Here is a 22,215-nt window from a genome sequence, read left to right on the forward strand (position 1 = left end):
TCCGGGTACATCTTGGCTTCCCCTGTTAAATGCAAATAAGACTCATGAAAGCTTACTTTTTCTGACCAACTGCTCATTGCAGCTGTAGTTGTGACCTCATTAACAAGTGACACATCTTCCATTGTTTTACCAAAAAAGGGCCTGATAATTGCAGCTACAGCTGGCTCAAAAGAAGCAGCCACCTCCAACTAGGCCATATTTTCCACCAACTCAGGCTGTGATTGAACCTGAACAACTTCCAAAGCCTCATATCTATGGAGGAGTTCCTCAAGCTCTTCCTTGGGGTGAGAATTTTCATTTGTGGAAATGGAAATTTGCTCTGTTAGAGCAGCAACAGACTCTGTAGCAGCAGCAGCAGCCTGGGTTTCTACTATTTTGCATGCTTACCTCTTACTGTACTTGAAGCCAGAAACACAAATAACTAATACATTCAGTTCTCACAAAACATTATACACTAAAGAGTCAAAGAAACTCGTACACCTGCCTGATATTGTGTAGGGCCTCCGCGAGCACACACAGTGCCGGAGCACGACGTGGCATGGACTCTAGCACGAGGGGGTGGAGATTTCTTCTGAGCAACAAGTTGCAAGGCATCCCTGATATGCTCAATAATGTTCATGTCTGGAGAGTTTGGTCACCAGTGGAAGTGTTTAAACTCAAGAGTGTTCCTGGAGCACTCTGTAGCAATTCTGTACATTTGGGGTGTTGCATTGTCCAGCTTGAATTGCCCAAATCTGTCGGAATGTGCAATGGACATGAATGGATGCAGGTGATCAGACAGGATGCTTATGTATGTGTGACCTGTCAGTTGTATGTAGGCGTGTCAGAGGTCTCATCACTCTAACTGCACACACCCCACACCATTCCAGAGCCTCCACCAGTGCAAACAGTGCCCTGCTGACATGCAGGGTCCATGGATTCATGAGGTTGCCTCCATATCCGTACAAGTCCATCTGCTCAATACAATCTGAAACGAAACTTGTCCGACCAGGCAACAGGTTTCCAGTCGTGAACAGTCAAAGGTCGGTGTTGATGGGCCCAGGTGAGGCGTAAAGCTTTGTGTCTTGCAGTCGTCAGGATTACATGAGTGAGCCTGTGACTCACGCTGACACTTGTTGATGGCCCAGCATTGAAATCTGCAGTAATTTGCCAAAGGGTTGCATTTCTGTCACGATCAACGATTCTCTTCAGCAGTCATTGATCCCGTTGTTGCAGTATCTTTTTCTGGCCTCAGTGATGTAGGGGATTTGATGTTTTACAAGATTCCTGATATTCATGGTACACTTGTGAAATGGTTGTACGGGAAAGTCCCCACTTCATCGTTACCTTAGAGATGCTGTGTCCCATCGCTTGTGCGCTGACTATAACACCACATTCAAACTCACTTAAATCTCCTGCCATTGTAGCACCAGTAACTGATCTAACAACAGCGCTAGACACTTGTTCTCTTATGTAGGCGTTGCTGACTGCAGCGCCGTTTTCTGCCTGTTTGCATATCCCTGTATTTGAATACGCATACCTGTACCAGTTTCTTTGGTGCTTCAGTGTAAATTACTTTTTCTGGCATATCATCGCCCATCTACACTCTGAACAGTTGTGAGCCAAATGATCAACAGGTCGACAAGTAAAATGTGGTTGCTACAGTCTTACTGTATGGCAACTTGTGTCCTGCAAGATTGCAAAAATGACACCTTACTGGTACCATTACCCTTAACAAGGGTCCGTGTGTTCACGTGGCTTTGCAAATGTAGCCTTAAACCTAATCTGTCACAAATTGAATCTAATAACTAAAAACAGATAGTGAATCAAACATTGGGACTCACCTCAGCCCATTGTGCTGAGCCCTGTACTGCTGAACTGGAGGGATGCCAAGTACCATTGGTATGTTATTAACTTATTGCCCAATCTTATTACTCAACAGCAAACCACAGCATTTGGGTGTCAAAAGTTACCCAACAATGACTCCTCTCACCAAACCATACATTTGGATATTGGATGAACATTTCTTGACACAACCCATCATGTTGGGACCACTTACTGACACCCAACTGCAACAAACCGACCTATTCTGGGCCACTACGCATTAGGATGGGCAACAGAAATGGTGACAGAGAGGGCAGACTCATACTGAAGAGTGTAGTTAAATTGGTGTAGCATTGACAGATGTTTATTTAAGTGGCCTTATACAGGGGTCCAGAACATCTCAGGGCCACACTGTGTGCAAGCAAATGCAGCCAATGTTGGAATACACTGATGCCTGTATCGTGCTGGTGACTGCGTTGTCTTGGTCACGGATGGCAGCTGCTGCAGTGTCATGTGGGTCGCCGGCAGTTGTAGATAAGTGCACCCAACCCAGGCCCTTCAAACTTAAGTCGGCTTGTCACTCCACCATGTGCTCGTCCATGAGTTGTGTGCTTTGGTGCGATAGGTGACACTAGGCGTTCTGATGCCAAGAAGCAGTGCCCCAGGCAACCCCCAAGCGTTAGACCAAGATGGTGGCCTATGACATCTAGATGACAAGGAGACAGCGAGGACGTGTCACTCCCAACTGGTTCATATGCAGCTTGCAGTCCAGCCACCCAAGTGCCTCCAAGGGCTGGCTGAAAACTAGCTCCCCTCATTGGTGAGGTCAAGCCACAGGCATGGGGCACCTCATGCTAGAACTCCATGAGTTAATCCACAGACAGGTTATCAGTTGACCTGAGTCACCCAGTGATAGCCATGGTTTCTCTGAAACTCAAACGCCCATCATTCTCTCCAGTTCAGCACACAGACAGAATGGCAACGTGATTGAATTCTGTGAACCCCTAAGCTCAATTTATACCCTTAAAACTACACTTCTGACATAGTCCTATTAGGAAGAGAAGGGTAGGTTACACTTGTCCTGTCAGCTTTTCCAAACACTCTCCATCCTGAGCCATGGGTTGCTAGGCTAAATTTGCATTGTATGAGTTTCTTGGTAGCACGAAGGTGTTGTGAATTATAAAATGTTACTTCACTCATGGTCACACTGTAGTGTGACTTTCACAGTTCTACCCGCCTTGACCATGACTGTTGTAGCAACCCCATCTGGCCGGGATGTTCTAATGTAATGTCAACAATGCTGCCCTATGGCTTACTTGATTGGCACATTGCCCAGGCTGACCTCTACTTTCTGGCCGTAGCTGGAATTAACCTTTAAAAATTCACAATTCTCTCTCAGAACCTGCAGTATAAGAAGAAGGAAGCAAGAAAATGAAACTGTAACGTTCTACAAAGAAAAAAATGAGGGGAGTGAACATGATTGATCAAATGACACAAAAAAACATTACAAAGGTGTAGGTGAAAGTGATGGCCAATGCATGTCTTGTGCAACATGTTGGATATGGCGGTAATAAATAGGTCTTCTACACAAGAGTGATAACCGAGCAAATGGAAAGGAGGAAGTTCGTATGTCAGCTGTCAAATGAACTCGGCAGAATGGAATGAACGGAAGAAGAGGATAAGCTCCAAAGTCATCTATAAAGCTGAAGTGATGCCAAATCATTCTCTGCAAAGGGAAGAATACCAGCGAAATTCATGTAAAGTGCCACAAAGTTGCATTTGGAAAATTTGTGTGTAAAACAAAAATCACCAGTGCTAGAAATGTCGAGCAGATTTTAATGACTTCATAGAACACATTTGAGTACAATATGGAACATATACAATAAATATGTCTAGAAGGTACTAAAAATACTTAATAAGTGAAAGTCTACAGTTTAGGAAACTAGTAAGCATGAGCAACGGTAAATCAGTAAGATATTTTGTTATTGAAATGAATAAGTAACATGTTAAATTGTTATTATTATTATTCGTTCCTTTCTCAGACATTATGTCTGGTTAAAAATGGAAAGTGACGCGGACCTTGATCAAGCACGACTTCCTTTTAACTGTACGGTATATGTTACATTGCATTTAGGAACTTTTGGGTAATTGAACATGTATCAATAATTACAGATTTCTGCAGTTCTATATATAAGTTTGGATGTAGCTGTATTGCGTTGATATACTGGTGGATATTGTGTGGTATGACTCCTGTACCGAGCGAGGTGGCGCAGTGGTTAGCACACTGGACTCGCATTCGGGAGGACGACGGTTCAATCTCGTCTCCAGCCATCCTGATTTAGGTTTTCCGTGATTTCCCTAAATCGTTTCAGGCAAATGCCGGGATGGTTCCTTTGAAAGGGCACGGCCGATTTCCTTCCCCATCCTTCCCTAACCCGAGCTTGCGCTCCGTCTCTAATGACCTCGTTGTCGACGGGACGTTAAAAAACACTAACCTAACCCTATGATTCCTGTAATTGATAGTATAATTGGTATAATGTCAACTTTATCCTTTGTCCTGTATTTGTTGTATTGGGTATGGATATTTCAATTAGTTGTGTTAATTTCTTCTTTTTATTGGTGAGTGTGATGTCATGTTTGTTATGTGGTGGTGTTTTATCTGTTATAATGGTTCTGTTCCGGTATAATTTGTATTCATCATTCTCCAGTATGTGATGTATTCTATATTTGTGGCATTGTGAACGTGTAAGTGTATTGAGTGCTTCTAGGTCTGTGTTACTCCATTTCACTACTCCAAATGAGTAGGTCAATATTGGTATAGCATAAGTATTTATAGCTTTTGTCTCGTTTCTTGCTGTCAATTCTGTTTTCAGTATTTTTGTTAGTCTTTGTCTATATTTTTCTTTTAGTTCTTCTTTAATATTTGCATTATCTATTCCTATTTTTTGTCTGTATCCTAGATATTTATAGGCATCTGTTTTTTCCATCGCTTCTATGGAGTCACTGTGGTTGTCCATATGTAATCTTCTTGTTTATTGTGTTTTCCCTTGACTATGCTATTTTCCTTACATTTGTCTGTTCCAAAAGCCATATTTATATCATTGCTGAATACTTCTGTTATCTTTAGTAATTGGTCGAGTTGTTGATTGGTTACTGCCAGTAGTTTTAGATCATCCATGTATAGCAAATGTGTGATTTTGTGTGGGTATGTTCCAGTAATATTATATCCATAATTTGTATTATTTAGCATGTTGGATAGTGGGTTCAGAGCAAGACAGAACCAGAAAGGACTTAATGAGTCTCCTTGGTATATTCCACGCTTAATCTGTATTTGCTGTGATGTGATATTATTTGAATTTGTTTGGATATTAAGTTTGGTTTTCCAATTTTTCATTACTATGTTTAGGAACTGTATCAATTTAGGATCTACTTTGTATATTTCCAATATTTGTAGTAACCATGAGTGGGGTACACTATCAAAAGCTTTTTGGTAATCAATGTATGTGTATTGTAGTGACCTTTGTTTAGTTTTAGCTTGATATGTCACCTCTGTATCTATTATCAGTTGCTCTTTACATCCTTGTACTCCTTTGCAACACCCTTTTTGTTCTTCATTTATAATTTTGTTCTGTGTTGTATGTGTCATTAATTTCTGTGTAATGACTGAAGTTAATATTTTGTTTATTGTTGGTAGGCATGTTGTGGGGCAATATTTTGCTGGGTTTGCTGTGTCTGCTTGATCTTTAGGTTTCAGATAAGTTATTCCATGTGTAAGTGTATCAGGGAATGTGTATGGGTCTGGAATGTAACTGCACGGACGCGGGCAGACGTTTGTAAAGGCAAGGAGTTTGGGCAGAGACTTCTCTGCCCAAACTCTTTGTCTTTACAAATGTCTGCTTGTGTCTGTGTATGTGCAGATGGATGTGTGTGTGTGTGTGTGTGTGTGTGTGTGTGTGTGTGTGTGCGCGCGCGTGCGTGCACGCGTGTCTTTCCCTCTTTCCTGATGAAGCAACCGCTTGTTGCGAAAGCTTGAATTTTGTGTGTATGCTTGTGTTTGTTTGTGTGTCTATCGACTTGCCAGCACTTTCGTTTGGTAAGTCACATCATCTTTTTTTTTAGATATATTAAATAATTTAGTTAGATGTGAATGTGTTGAGGTGAACTTCTTTAGTCAGAAATTGGTTATTTTATCTTTTCCAGGGGCTTTCCAATTGTGAGTAGAATTAATTGCTTGGGTGACTTCATGTTGCAAAATTATCAGTTCAGGCATTTGTGGCATCATCTTGTATGTGTCTGTTTCTGCTTTTATCCACCGTGCATGCCTGTTATGCTGTACCGGATTTGACCATATGTTGCTTCAGAAGTGTTCCATGTCTGTTATGTTTGGTGGATTGTCTATTTTAATGTGTGTGTTATCTATTGTTTGGTAAAATCTCTTTTGGTTTGTGTTGAATGTTTGATTTTGTTTCCTTCTATTTTCACTTTTTTTGTATCTCCTAAGTCGTTTGGCCAATGCTTGTAATTTCTGCTTCTTTTCATCTAATTGCTCTATTGCTTCTTGTTAAGAGATTTTATCTAACCTTTTTCATTTTTTGTCTGATATTTCATTTCTTATAAATTGTGTTAGCTGTCCGATGTCTTTTCTCAGTTTTTCTATTCTGGTCTGTAGCCTGTGTTGTCATGCTGGTTTTGTGGGTTTCTTCTGTGTATTGGTTGGTTCTGATCTCTGCCTAGTGTGTATATTTAGTGTAGTGAGTGCTCCTACATAAACCAGTAGTTGTAACTCTTCCATAGTTGTATTTTCATTTATTTTGTTGTGTATGATTGTGTTGATAGTTGTTATTGTTGTTTCGACTTGTGGGTTATTTGGTGGTCTATGCAAGAATGGTCTAATGTCTGTATTTGTGTCTTTGTATTCTATATATGTTAGCTGAAATTTTTCTTCTATATGTAACATGTGTGTCACTTCGTGTTCTATTTGTGCTCGTTCTGGTGGCTGTCTTAAGATGTCATTTTCCTCTGATTGTTTAATTGATGCGTGTTGTTCTTTGTTTGTTTGCTCTTGGATGTTTGAGTCCATTACTGTATTTTCTTCTTCTTCTTCTTCTTCTTCTTCTTCTGATTGCACATTATTCTGTTCCAGTATTTGTTGTACTTGTTGTTTGATGTTTTCTAATTATGACTGGGGTATCCTGTTATTTTTGTTTATTACACGGATCTGATCTGCTAGTCGTCGTTCTGTTAAAAATTTTAATTCTGGGTATCTGGTAATAAATGTTGTGTATACTTGTGATCTGTATCCAGTTGTGTTAGTTCCTAAGTTTGTTGCTTGGTAATAACAGAACATGAGATGTGGGTTAATTCATCTGACCATCTCATCCTCTGTCTTTGTTTTCCTTCTAGAGTGGTTGCAGGAAGCATATCCTGCAAAACACCTCTATTTGGATTTAAATCATTTTCCGTGTGGCTAGCAGTGTCGTTACCATTGTGGGCGGGCATAGGGTTCAAGCGTCGTCCCCGACCATGACAGCGCTTGTCCAAGTCTTCATTAGTTCTGTCCTGAACCAACTAGTCACACTAAAAGGGGGGTTAGCCCTATTAATGGTTTGTTCTTTTCGTCTTTTCGCCTTTCATGACTGGCAGAACATACCGGAGGCCTATTCTTTTCCCGGGCCTCCGTGGGTTTATTATTATTATCTTCACTTTCTCAGACGTTAAGTCCGGTTAAAAATGGAGTGACGCGGACCTTGATCAAGCGTCACTTACTTTTAACTGTACGGTATGTGTTATATTGCATTTAGGAACTTTCGGGTAATTGAACATGTATCAATAATTACGGATTTCTGTAGCTGTATATATATGTTTGGATGTAGCTGTATTGCATTGATGTACTGGTGGATATTGTGTGGTATGACTCCTGTTGTTGATAGTATAATTGGTATGATGTCAACTTTATCCTGATGCCACATGTCTTTGACTTCCTCAGCCAGTTGAATGTATTTTTCAATTTTTTCTCCTGTTTCCTTTTGTATATTTGTTGTATTGGGTATGGATATTTCGATTAGTTGTGTTAATTTCTTCTTTTTATTGGTGAGTATGATGTCAGGTTTGTTATGTGGCGTTGCTTTATCTGTTATAATGGTTCTGTTCCAGTATAATTTGTATTCATCATTCTCCAGTACATTTTGTGGTGTATACTTGTATGTAGGAATGTGTTGTTTTAAAAGTTTATGTTGTAAGGCAAGCTGGTGATGTATTATTTTTGCGACATTGTCATGTCTTCTGGGGTATTCTGTATTTGCTAGTATTGTACAACCGCTTGTGATGTGATCTACTGTTTCTATTTGTTGTTTACAAAGTCTGCATTTATCCGTTGTGGTATTGGGATCTTTAATAATATGCTTGCTGTAATACCTGGTGTTTATTGTTTGATCCTGTATTGCAATCATGAATCCTTCTGTCTCACTGTATATATTGCCTTTTCTTAGCCATGTGTTGGATGCGTCTTGATCGATGTGTGGCTGTGTTAGATGATACGGGTGCTTGCCATGTAGTGTTTTCATTTTCCAATTTACTTTCTTCATGTCTGTTGATGTTATGTGATCTAAAGGGTTGTAGAAGTGGTTATGAAATTGCAGTGGTGTAGCCGATGTATTTATATGAGTGATTGCCTTATGTATTTTGCTAGTTTCTGCTCGTTCTAGAAAAAATTTTCTTAAATTGTCTACCTGTCCATAATGTAGGTTTTTTATGTCGATAAATCCCCTTCCTCCTTCCTTTCTGCTTAATGTGAATCTTTCTGTTGCTGAATGTATGTGATGTATTCTATATTTGTGGCATTGTGATCGTGTTAGTGTATTGAGTGCTTCTAGGTCTGTGTTACTCCATTTCACTACTCCAAATGAGTAGGTCAATATTGGTATGGCATAGGTATTTATAGCTTTTGTCTTGTTTCTTGCTGTCAATTCTGTTTTCAGTATTTTTGTTAGTCTTTGTCTATATTTTTCTTTTAGTTCTTCTTTGATATTTGTATTATCTATTCCTATTTTTTGTCTGTATCCTAGATATTTATAGGCATCCGTTTTTTCCATCGCTTCTATGCAGTCGCTGTGGTTATCCAATATGTAATCTTCTTGTTTAGTATGTTTTCCCTTGACTATGCTATTTTTCTTACATTTGTCTGTTCCAAAAGCCATACTTACATCATTGCTGAATCCTTCTGTTATCTTTAGTAATTGGTTGAGTTGTTGATTTGTTGCTGCCAGTAGTTTTAGATCATCCATGTATAGCAAATGTGTGATTTTGTGTGGGTATGTTCCAGTAATATTGTATCCATAATTTGTATTATTAGCATGTTGGATAGTGGGTTCAGAGCAAGGCAGAACCAGAAAGGACTTAATGAGTCTCCTTGGTATATTCCACGCTTAATCTGTATTTGCTGTGATGTGATATTATTTGAATTTGTTTGGATATTAAGTGTGGTTTTCCAATTTTTCATTACTATGTTTAGGAACTGTATCAATTTAGGATCTACTTTGTATATTTCCAATATTTGTAGTAACCATGAGTGGGGTACACTATCAAAAGCTTTTTGGTAATCAATGTATGCGTAGTGTAGCGACCTTTGTTTAGTTTTAGCTTGATATGTCACCTCTGCATCTATTATCAGTTGCTCTTTACATCCTCGTGCTTCTTTGCAGCAGCCTTTTTGTTCTTCATTTATAATTTTGTTCTGTGTTGTATGTGTCATTAATTTCTGTTTAATGACTGAAGTTAATATTTTGTATATTGTTGCTAGGCATGTTATGGGGCGATATTTAGCTGGGTTTGCTGTGTCTGCTTGATCTTTAGGTTTCAGATATGTTATTCCGTGTGTAAGTGTATCAGGGAATGTGTATGGGTCTGCAATGTAACTGTTAAATAATTTAGTTAGATGTGAATGTGTTGAGGTGAACTTCTTTAACCAGAAATTTGCTATTTTGTCATTTCCAGGGGCTTTCCAATTGTGAGTAGAATTAATTGCTTGGGTGACTTCATGTTGCAAAATTATCACTTCAGGCATTTGTGGTATCAGCTTGTATGTGTCTGTTTCTGCTTGTATCCACCGTGCATGCCTGTTTTGTTGTACTGGGTTTGACCATATGTTGCTCCAGAAGTGTTCCATGTCTGTTATGTTTGGTGGATTGTTTATTTTAATGTGTGTGTTATCTATTGTCTGGTAAAATTTCTTTTGGTTTGTGTTGAATGTTTGGTTTTGTTTCCTTCTATTTTCACTTTTTTTGTATCTTCTGAGTCGTTTGGCTAAAGCTTGTAATTTCTGCTTCTTTTCGTCTAATTGCTCTGTCGCTTCTTGTTGTGAGATTTTACCTAACCTTTTTCGTTTTTTTTCCGAGATTTCATTTCTTATAAATTGTGTTAGCTGTCCGATGTCTTTTCTCAGTTTTTCTATTTTGATCTGTAGCCTGTGTTGCCATGCTGGTTTTGTGGGTTTCTTCTATGTGTTGGTTGGTTCTGATCTCTGCCTAGTGTGTATATTTAGTGTAGTGAGTCCTCCTATATAAACCAGTAGTTGTAACTCTTCCATAGTTGTATTTTCATTTATTTTGTTGTGTATGACTGTGTTGATAGTTTTTATTGTTGTTTCGACTTGTGGGTTATTTGGTGGTCTACGCAAGAATGGTCTAATGTCTGTATTTGTGTCTTTGTATTCTATATATGTTAGCTGAAATTTTTCTTCTATATCTAACATCTGTGTCACTTCGTGTTCTATTTGTGCTTGTTCTGGTGGCTGTCTTAAGATGTCATTTTCCTCTGATTGTTTAATTGGTGCATGTTGTTCTTTGTTTGTTTGCTCTGGGATGTTTGAGTCCATTACTGTATTTTCTTCTTCTTCTGATTGCACATTATTTTGTTCCAGTATTTGTTGTACTTGATGTTTGATGTTTTCTGATTCTGACTGGGGTATCCTGTTATTTTTTATTATTACACGGATCTGATCAGCTAATCGTTGTTCTGTTAAAAATTTTAATTCTGGGTATCTGGTAATAAATGTTGTGTATACTTGTGATCTGTATCCAGTTGTGTTGGTTCCTAAGTTTGTTGCTTGGTAATAACAGAACATGATGTGTCGATTAACTTCATCTGACCATCTCATCCTCTGTCTTTGTTTTCCTTCTAGGGTGGTTGCAGGAAGCATATCCTGCAAAACACCTCTATTTGGATTTAAATCATTTTCCAGTTGGCTAGCAGTGTCGTTACCATTGTGGGCGGGCATAGGGTTCAAGCGTCGTCCCCGACCATGACGGCGCTTGTCCGAGGCTTCTTTAGTTCTGTCCTGAACCAACTAATCACACTAAAAGGGGGGTTAGCCCTATTAGTGGTTTGTTCTTTTCGTCGCCTTTTACGACTGGCAGAACATACCGGAGGCCGATTCTTTTCCCGGGCCTCCACGGGGTTTATTATTATTATTATTATTATTATTATTAACTTGCACAGTGTAGGGATTAACATACACTAAAAAGCAAAGGAAATTCTTGGATGGAAAATACATGAAAGAAGGAAAAGGCAGTCACTTACCTATTGAGGTCTGGAGTGTTGTGCACAGAAACATGTAATAGAAAAGGGTGAACACTAACTTTTGAGCACTCACTCTTTTTCTAGTAGGAATATACACGCACACACCCTTATGTGCATGCTTGCATTAGCAGCAAGACTGATTACTAAATATTGATTGTTGAAAGCTTTATCTGGTAGGTGGAGGTGGGGAGGGGATATGGAAGGATGCACTAGGCATGGAGGGGGTAGGAAAGGAGGGGAAGGTGGTGAAGAAGAGGGGGGGTGGAGAGAGAGAGAGAGAGAGAGAGAGAGAGAGAGAGAGAGAGAGAGAGCATTTGCATCGAGGGTGGGGGAGAAGGCAGTACGTGATCTAGATAGGGAAGGAATAATATGTACAGGGGAGAGGGGAAAAGGTGAGGCAGTGGGAAACAAGTTAGTGAAGTGTAGGCCAGAGGCGTTGTGGGGGCACAGAATATTGTTGGAGAGAGAATTCTCTCTCTCCCCCTCCCTCTTTTTTCCAGCCCTATCAATAACCAGTTTTGTTCCTACAGGGAGCGTGTACATTTAGATGTCTTATGTGGTTGTGTGTGCTTTTAGTAGAAAAAGAGCGAACTCAGAAGCTAGTTTTAGCTGTTTTCCATTATGTGTTTCTGTGTGCCATGCACCAGTCCTTTATTAAGTTTGTTGCCGTATGCTAAAATGAAGTATTTGTTTAAGTCAAATATGAAAACATTTTATGCAGGCTCATATTGATCCCTTTTTGCTGTTTTAGGAATGTCAGAAACTTCACTGTTCTAGTGGTAACAGACTTGCATGAATTTCTGCTAAGTTTGTGTGAAAAAAAATCTTCGAGTTTGGCAAGCCATTGTTCCTTAGCCAATAGAGTTAAGATCTTGCAGCTGATGAACTTTCTTGCAAAGAACACAGAAATGAAGACCATATCACAATCTCTTCGAACTTTCTGGATAATTTTGTTGCAACAATTTGTTCCCATATTTTAATAATTCTGTCATAATGTAAAAATATCGACAGTTGTTTACACTAGCTCCTAATGAACTAGAGCAACCTACTGCAAGCAACCGATTCCTTAATTGTTTGTTACCAGATAAATAAATGAAGGAAAAATTGAATATAACCAAATGTGGCATTGGCCGACGTGGCCTTGCTGTGCTACTGCTGTGGATGACTGCAAGCAAGGGGAAACTGCAACCGTTAATGGCATCCCTGTGTGTACAATATTCCATAGGTAAAATAGTCCCCTGATTAGATCTTCTGATGTGAACTGCTAAGAAGGGTATCATCAGGAAAAACAAGACTGGCTTTCAGTGGGTTAGAGCGTGGAGTCTTAGATTCCTAAATTGGGTAGGTAGTTTAGAGAATTTGAAAATAGAAATGGATAAGTTGAAGTTATAGTGGAACTTAGTGAATTGTGGTGGCAGGAAGAATAGGACTTGCGGTTATGTGGTTGGTTATCAACACACAGTCAAATAATGGTAAAGCAGGAGTAGGCCTAATAATGAATAAGAAAATACGAATGTGGGTTAGCAACTGGGAACACCATAGTGAATGCGTTATTATGGCCAATGAAATGGAGCCAAATTAAATCAGGCAATGCTAAAAGAATTATATTCGGAGAGAAAACATTATAAGTAGTTAAATCAGTTTTGTTATTTAGGCAACACCAGCATATCCCTGTCATTTCCCCTCACACCTCCAATCCACCTACCACCCTCAAGAAGCAGCCACAAAGGAGATCCCCTTCATCTCCCAGTACCGCCTCGGACTGAACTGGACAACTGAACCACATCCTTCACCAGGGCATTGATTACCTACCATCATGCCCTGAAATGAGGGACATCCTAACAGAGTTCTGCCCAACCTCCACAACATCCTAGTCCATCCCTGTGCTACTCCCAGTCTGTCTTAGCCCCTTGCCACAAGAATCGTATCCCTGTGAAAGTCGCAGGTGCTAAACTTGCCCAATCCACCCCAATCCACCCATCTAGCACTTCCTGTTCCAGTCCTGTAACAGGTTTATTGTACACCATCAGGGGCCGGGCCACCTGTGAGAACAGCCATGTCATTTACCAGCTCAGCTGCAATCATTGCACAGGTTTTCATATTGGTATGTCTACCAACTAACTGATGAATGATTGCCACCAAACAGTGGCCAAGAGCAAAGTAGACACCACCCTGTGGCACAACATGCAGTTGAACATAACACACTTGATTTCAGTGGCTGCTTCACTATCCAAGCTGTCAGAATTATTCCCTCCAACACCAGCATTTCTTACCTGTGCAGATGGGCTTATCCATAAACACATTCTCTGCTCGTGTGGAGTGGCTGAGCGGTTCTAGGCGCTACAGTCTGGAACCGCGCGACCGCTACGGTCGCAGGTTCGAATCCTGCCTTGGGCATGGATATGTGTGATGTCCTTAAGTTAGTTAGGTTTAAGTAGTTCTTCATCTCCTCCCCATTCTCACCTCCCACCCTGTTTGTTTGCAGCCCTCTGCCAACACATCCGCCTGTCTTTCCCTGCTCCTCTCCTTTTTTTTTAATCCCTTTTTCTCCCCACCTCCTTTCCCCATAATCTCTGATGCTGTGCCTGTTGGCAGTCTAGTCCCTGCACATTCCATCAGATAGTGTTCATCTCTCTCCCTACCTATGCACTACTATCCTCTCCCTTCCCCTTCCCTGCCTCCTACAGACTGCTGCTTGCATGCATTGCAATAGTTGCCCGAGATGCTGTAGTTGGCAATTTTGTGTGTGTGTGTGTGTGTGTGTGTGTGTGTGTGTGTGTGTCTTTTACTGATGAAGGCTGTGACTGAAAGCTTTGTGTAAGTGTGTGTTAATTGTGCATGTGTGCAACTTGACAAGGCCTCTTTACAGTAAGTATCGATCTGTCTTTTCCTACATTGTTGATAACTGAAAGAAATATTTGCTAACATGTAATATAAATTTAAATATTTGGAAGTAGAAGCTGACCTTGGAGAAGATCAGTTTGGATTCTGGAGAAATGTGGGAACATGTGAGTAGAAGAGGGCAAATCTACTTTTGCAGCATTTATAGATTTAAGGATACCTTCGAATTTGTGTGGGGGCGTATCTGTGTACAATAGCTTTCGAAACGTGGTGCTTTGGAAGAATGCTGAACGCTAGACGTTGAGATCGAATGACTAAATGGGGAGAGAAAAGAAATTATGGAATAACTTGAGTAAATGAAGGGACCTATTGAATAGCTGAATAGTCAGTTTGTTAATGGAGGGAAGAGAGAGAGAGAGAGAGAGAGTGAGTGAGTGAGTGAGTGAGTGAGTGTGTGTGTGTGTGTGTGTGTGTGTGTGTGTGTGTGTGTGTGTGTGTAAGGGGGGGGGGGGGGGGGGGTTAGAACTTGTAGAGAGAGATCTAGGCACGCATACAGTAAGCAGTTTCAAACGGAAGTACGTTGTGGTGGTTATGCAGGGATGAGGTGGCTTGCACAGGACAGACTAGCATGAACAGCTGCAGCAAACCAGTCATTGGACTGAAGACAGCAACAACAGGCATATTTAGAAAAAATCTAGATTTTGATCTTAATTTCTCAGTGGTGGTCTGTTAAAAAGACTATAAAAGAATCTTGAGTTTAAAAAGGAATATTGTCACATGTAAAAAGCAGAAATCAAGAATTTGGTAGCATTTATTCTGGCAAAAAAAAAACTGTTTCTGTTAGTCAATAGGTGAGATCGTTCTGAAGAGTGATTGTGCCATGGGCATCGCGTTCTGATCTTCATTTATTTTTTCAATATTCTGGATAAAACGATGTCAGGAAGGCAAGTTTGACAATTCTACCTCCACTGGGCCAGGAACAGTGGGTTAGTAAACATGAGTATTTTTTGGTGTATTTATCATTCCTAAGAAAGTGGTCCTTGTAACTACACTAAGTTACAGATGGAGCTAAAACGTGGCAGAATTAATGTACATATACTTACATATACTTGTGAGAGTTTGATCAAAATTGAAAATTGTAAAACATAGAGCATCTTCAATCAGATTGGGTCACTTGGCACAGAGTCATACTTTCCAGATATTCTGATACAATTATAAGTGTATTTCCTAAAGCTCTGTCAGTGGATCCCATTCACAGTGCTACTAAATGCCTATCCTTATATCTTTGAGAGAGAGCATGCTAGTTAGCCAGCCTCCCTCTAAGTAATGGTCTATTAGTCACCAAGTTAAAAAATAAGAGAAGGGGGCCGACTAAGAAATGTAAGAGAAATAGTAGGCTTCAAACTGATTTAAAATATTAGAATATAGATAGGTGTAAAATTAAACTACTTGTACACTTTGTCAGTATACAGATTTAGGATGGATATCACTTGTGTGTCAGTAGTAAAATGTTACATTTTTGAATGTGTAGTGGTAATAGATACTTATTTTTTACCAGTGTATAGTATTGTACACATACATAAGTTTGTAAAACTGCTTCAACTTTATCTGAATTGTTCAAGTACTTGTCACTTCTGTGCGTGAAGCAGAAAATGTGTGTCTAATGACATTTGTTAGCAACGTGACATGAAATGAAAGTCTTTTGCCCACTAAATGTTACTCCCTATGACAGCTACAGTGTGGGCTGAAATACATCCCTTTGCATACTGTTCTAATAGCAACAGAGGAAAAAGTGATAAAAATACTCTCTAATTCTGCTGTCTTTCTTAAAGCAAATTCAGGATGTCTTGCTGTTTCCTATTTTAGGCTACCATCTGTCAAATATACCTTACAAGAAATAATTGTCCAAAACCTGGTAATGGCGAACAAACAAGAGGAGGAAAATCAGCTGTTTCCGAGTAGATTAATAATGGACGCAGAAACATCTAACATGTTTAAGAGATACCTAGTAGGTAACATTTGAAAATGCACAAAATAACTCGATATGTACTATCAACACAGGAAGTGTTTCACTGTGTACAATTGTGCAACAGCAACATGGGGAATTAGGTCAGGCCAACAACAGGACAGTGAAAATTGCTTAGGTGTCAGTTACAGACCATTGGGTAGTGTCAGTATGATCAAATATTTTGAGAATAATAATAATAATAATAATAATAATAACAGGATACCCCAGTCAGAATTAGAAAACATCAAACAACAAGTACAACAAATACTAGAACAAAATAAAGTGCAATCAGAAGAAGAAGAAGAAGAAGAAGAAGAAGAAAATATAGTAATGGACTCAAACATCCCAGAGCAAACAAACAAAGAACAACATGCATCAATTAAACAATCAGAGGAAAATGACATCTTAAGACAGCCACCAGAACAAGCACAAATAGAACACGAAGTGACACACATGTTACATATAGAAGAAAAATTTCAGCTAACATATATAGAATACAAAGACACAAATACAGACATTAGACCATTCTTGCATAGACCACCAAATAACCCACAAGTCGAAACAACAATAACAACTATCAACACAATCATACACAACAAAATAAATGAAAATACAACTATGGAAGAGTTACAACTACTGGTTTATGTAGGAGCACTCACTACACTAAATATACACACTAGGCAGAGATCAGAACCAACCAACACACAGAAGAAACCCACAAAACCAGCATGACAACACAGGCTACAGACCAGAATAGAAAAACTGAGAAAAGACATCGGACAGCTAACACAATTTATAAGAAATGAAATATCAGACAAAAAATGAAAAAGGTTAGATAAAATCTCTTAACAAGAAGCAATAGAGCAATTAGATGAAAAGAAGCAGAAATTACAAGCATTGGCCAAACGACTTAGGAGATACAAAAAAAGTGAAAATAGAAGGAAACAAAATCAAACATTCAACACAAACCAAAAGAGATTTTACCAAACAATAGATAACACACACATTAAAATAGACAATCCACCAAACATAACAGACATGGAACACTTCTGGAGCAACATATGGTCAAACCCGGTACAACATAGCAGGCATGCACGGTGGATACAAGCAGAAACAGACTCATACAAGATGATACCACAAATGCCTGAAGTGATAATTTTGCAACATGAAGTCACCCGAGCAATTAATTCTACGCACAATTGGAAAGCCCCTGGAAATGATAAAATAGCAAATTTCTGGCTAAAGAAGTTCACCTCAACACATTCACATCTAACTAAATTATTTAACATATATCTAAAAACAAAGATGATGTGACTTACCAAATGAAAGTGCTGGCAGGTCGACAGACACACAAACAAACACAAACATACACACAAAATTCAAGCTTTCGCAACAAACTGTTGCCTCATCAGGAAAGAGGGAAGGAGAGGGAAAGACGAAAGGAAGTGGGTTTTAAGGGAGAGGGTAAGGAGTCATTCCAATCCCGGGAGCGGAAAGACTTACCTTAGGGGGAAAAAAGGACGGGTATACACTCGCGCACACACACACATATCCATCCACACATATCCATCCACACACATACAGACACAACAGGATGGATATGTGTGTGTGTGCGAGTGTATACCCGTCCTTTTTTCCCCCTAAGGTAAGTCTTTCTGCTCCCGGGATTGGAATGACTCCTTACCCTCTCCCTTAAAACCCACTTCCTTTCATCTTTCCCTCTCCTTCCCTCTTTCCTGATGAGGCAACAGTTTGTTGCGAAAGCTTGAATTTTGTGTGTATGTTTGTGTTTGTTTGTGTGTCTGTCGACCTGCCAGCACTTTCATTTGGTAAGTCACACCATCTTTGTTTTTAGATATATATTTCCTACGTGGAATGTTTCCCTCTATTATAACCATACCCTAAATTATTTAACAGTTACATTGCAGACCCATACACATTCCCTGATACACTTACACATGGAATAACTTATCTGAAACCTAAAGATCAAGCAGACACAGCAAACCCAGCTAAATATCGCCCCATAACATGCCTACCAACAATCTACAAAATATTAACTTCAGTCATTACACAGAAATTAATGACACATACAACACAGAACAAAATTATAAATGAAGAACAAAAAGGCTGCTGCAAAGGAGCACGAGGATGTAAAGAGCAACTGATAATAGATACAGAGGTGACATATCAAGCTAAAACTAAACAAAGGTCACTACAATACACATACATTGATTACCAAAAAGCTTTTGATAGTGTACCCCATTCATGGTTACTATAGATATTGGAAATATACAAAGTAGATCCTAAATTAATACAGTTCCTAAACATAGTTATGAAAAACTGGAAAACCACACTTAATATCCAAACAAACTCTAATAATATCACATCCCAGCCAATACAGATTAAGCGTGGAATATACCAAGGAGACTCATTAAGTCCTTTCTGGTTCTGTCTTGCTCTGAACCCACTATCCAACATGCTAAATAATACAAATTATGGATATAATATTACTGGAACATACCCACACAAAATCACACATTTGCTATACATGGATGATCTAAAACTACTGGCAGCAACCAATCAACAACTCAACCAATTACTAAAGATAACAGAAGTATTCAGCAATGATATAAATATGGCTTTTGGAACAGACAAATGTAAGAAAAATAGCATAGTCAAGGGAAAACACACTAAACAAGAAGATTACATATTGGACAACCACAGTGACTCCATAGAAGCGATGGAAAAAACAGATGCCTATAAATATCTAGGATACAGACAAAAAGTAGGAATAGATAATGCAAATATTAAAGAAGAACTAAAAGAAAAATATAGACAAAGACTAACAAAAATACTGAAAACAGAATTGACAGCAAGAAACAAGACAAAAGCTATAAATACTTATGCTATACCAATATTGACCTACTCATTTGGAGTAGTGAAATGGAGTAACACAGACCTAGAAGCACTCAATACACTAACACGATCACAATGCCACAAATATAGAATACATCACATACATTCAGCAACAGAAAGATTCACATTAAGCAGAAAGGAAGGAGGAAGGGGATTCATTGACATAAAAGACCTACATTATGGACAGGTAGACAATTTAAGAAAATTCTTTATAGAACGAGCTGAAACTAACAAAATACACAAAGCAATCACTCATATAAATACATCGGCTACACCATTGCAATTTCATAACCACTTCTGCAACCCTTTAGAGCACATAACATCAACAGATACGAAGAAAGTAAATTGGAAAAAGAAAACACTACATGGCAAGCACCCGTATCACCTAACACAGCCACACATCGATCAAGACGCATCCAACACATGGCTAAGAAAAGGCAATATATACAGTGAGACGGAAGGATTCATGATTGCAATACAGATTCAAACAGAAAACACCAGATATTACAGCAAGCATATTATTAAAGATCCCAATACCACAACAGATAAATGCAGACTTTGCAAACAACGAATAGAAACAGTAGATCACATCACAAGTGGATGTACAATACTAGCAAATACAGAATACCCCAGAAGACATGACAATGTAGCAAAAACAATACATCAACAGCTTGTCTTAGAACATAAACTTATAAAACAACACGTTCCCACATACAAGTATGCACCACAAAATGTACTGGAGAATGATGAATACAAATTATACTGGAACAGAACCATTATAACAGATAAAACAACACCACATAACAAACCTGACATCATACTCACCAATAAAAAGAAGAAATTAACACAACTAATCGAAATATCCATACCCAATACAACAAATATACAAAAGAAAACAGGAGAAAAAATTGAAAAATACATCCAACTGGCTGAGGAAGTCAAGGACATGTGGCATCAGGATAAAGTTGACATTATACCAATTATACTATCACCTACAGGAGTCATACCACACAATATCCACCAGTACATCAATGCAATACAGCTACATCCAAAATTATATATACAATTACAGAAATCCGTAATTATTGATACATGTTCAATTACCCGAAAGTTCCTAAATGCAATGTAACATATACCGTACAGTTAAAAGGAAGTGACGCTTGATCAAGGTCCGCGTCACTTTCCATTTTTCACCAGACTTAACGTCTGAGAAAGTAAAGAAAAAAAATAATAACAATAATAGATCTGTGCAATTTTTCTGAAATAGTTTATGATTTGAACCTTATGATATTTTAGTGGGTTTGTTTTTTCCCCATTGTCCTTTGAAATAATGTTCACCTGTCATTAATTATTCGTGTACATTTCAACTTTGCATTTCTTCATGAGTTCAAAGAAGCAACATGTAAACAAAATGCAGACCTCTGGTGATGAGTTTAAATTTGTTTCATTTCTATTTTTATTTAGAACGTGAAGAAAATGTCAAGTCAGACATATTCCATGCCTATTGTGCATTACTACGACAAACAAGGCCCACAATTGGAGTCAATATTGATCCAGACTTAATGGATCAAGAGGATGGCCCATTATCCATGTTACAGTCCCAGGTAAATCTCTTTAGTTTCTAATAAATATACACAGATAGATGAAATCAAACAGTGCAAACTCAGGTTGGAATATCAAAAACGTAAGAAAAAGATAGATTCTGCTTACTGTAAAGTTGACATAATTGGAGACAGGCGCAATTAAGAGACTTACACATTGGGTTTCAGCCACAGCCTTCGTCAGAAAAAGAAAGAGAAAACACACACACACACACACACACACACACACACACACACACACACACACATTCATTCACAGAAGCAAGCACAGCTCTCACTCGCATGACCATCTGAGCTGCCGGAGATGGCAGTCGTGTGTGTGAGGTGTGCTTGCTTCTCTGTGTGTGTGTGTGTGTGTGTGTGTGTGTGTGTGTGTGTGTGTGTGTATTTCTTTATTTTTCTGATGAAGGCTGTGGCTGAAAGCCAGTGTGTAAGTCTCTTAATTGTGCCTGTCTGCAACTTAATGTGTCATCTTTACAGTAAGTAGCAGTCTATCTTTTCCTTATATTGTTGATACACTGATAGAAGAATATTTAGATCTCAGTAATTGGAAAATTAGGCTATATTCTTAAATAATTTAAAATTGACAGGTAGCTTCTTTAGTTTTATCATCAAAATCTTTCTGTTCGGCAGTGCAATTTTACTTAACATGAAAACTATTCTTCAAAACTAAAATGAAATGTGGTATTTACTGTGTGAAGTGGAAATCCGCTGTTGCCATTTGATATCTCATTCTGCATAATGAGTAATTCCCAGATTGATAACTTTTGTCATTGTTCTGTCCAGTCGAGAGATAGCCTTACATGGAAGTCTTTATGTCCATTGTCTTAATACATCGGCTTCTTTATTTTTCAGGTTCCTTCTATTGTTAAAGCTGTTCACAACCAAATGAAAGAGAAGAGTATCAAGACAAGGCAAGACTGTTTTGCATTGCTTAAAGAGCTGGTTACAGTTCTGCCTGGAGCTCTCACAAATCATATTCCTGCCATCATCCCTGGCATGCAGTACTCGTTAGGGTGAGTATACTGATACAGCGAAAATTTCCTTTTAAATATTTGTTGTTATCTAATTGTAAGAAATTAAAGGGCACTGATTTACTGAGGCCTGGTACCAGTACTAGGTTTCTGATAGTTTTACAGAGAGGGATAATTTATACTTCTTGTAAAGATTGTATGTGCATGTGGACAGGTGCATTTGTGGCAGATGTGAGCAATAGGACAACCACTTTTTCCCAATACTTAATTTTTTTACATCAGCAGTGTTTTATAAATACATGTCTGAAGATTCTGTTAATCACGCAGCCATCTAAGTTTACGTTTCCCAAGGGTGTCTTAAATCACATCAGGTGACTGCCTGGTTGGTTCCATTGACATAGCCACAGCTGATTTCCTTAAAGAGCTGTGGCCAACTGAGATCTTGCTCCATGTCAAATTCCTGTGGGTGCTGAGGTGATATTAACACTGTGTGTGT

The 22,215-nt window shown here is 38.8% G+C and overlaps 1 protein-coding gene across 1 annotated transcript in view; it reads left to right on the forward strand.

Annotated features, from left to right (window-relative positions):
- The window catches only part of LOC126456966 (cullin-associated NEDD8-dissociated protein 1), a 158,835-nt gene that overhangs the window by 47,778 nt on the left and 88,842 nt on the right, over nucleotides 1–22,215 (forward strand). The window contains exons 8-9 of the mRNA XM_050092903.1: nucleotides 20,609–20,748; nucleotides 21,601–21,761. Of these exons, the coding sequence (XP_049948860.1) occupies nucleotides 20,609–20,748; nucleotides 21,601–21,761 (301 nt within the window). The remainder of the gene's footprint in view (nucleotides 1–20,608; nucleotides 20,749–21,600; nucleotides 21,762–22,215) is intronic.

The sequence above is a fragment of the Schistocerca serialis genome, chromosome 2 (genome assembly GCF_023864345.2).
Source record: "Schistocerca serialis cubense isolate TAMUIC-IGC-003099 chromosome 2, iqSchSeri2.2, whole genome shotgun sequence".
Lineage (NCBI taxonomy): Eukaryota > Metazoa > Arthropoda > Insecta > Orthoptera > Acrididae > Schistocerca > Schistocerca serialis.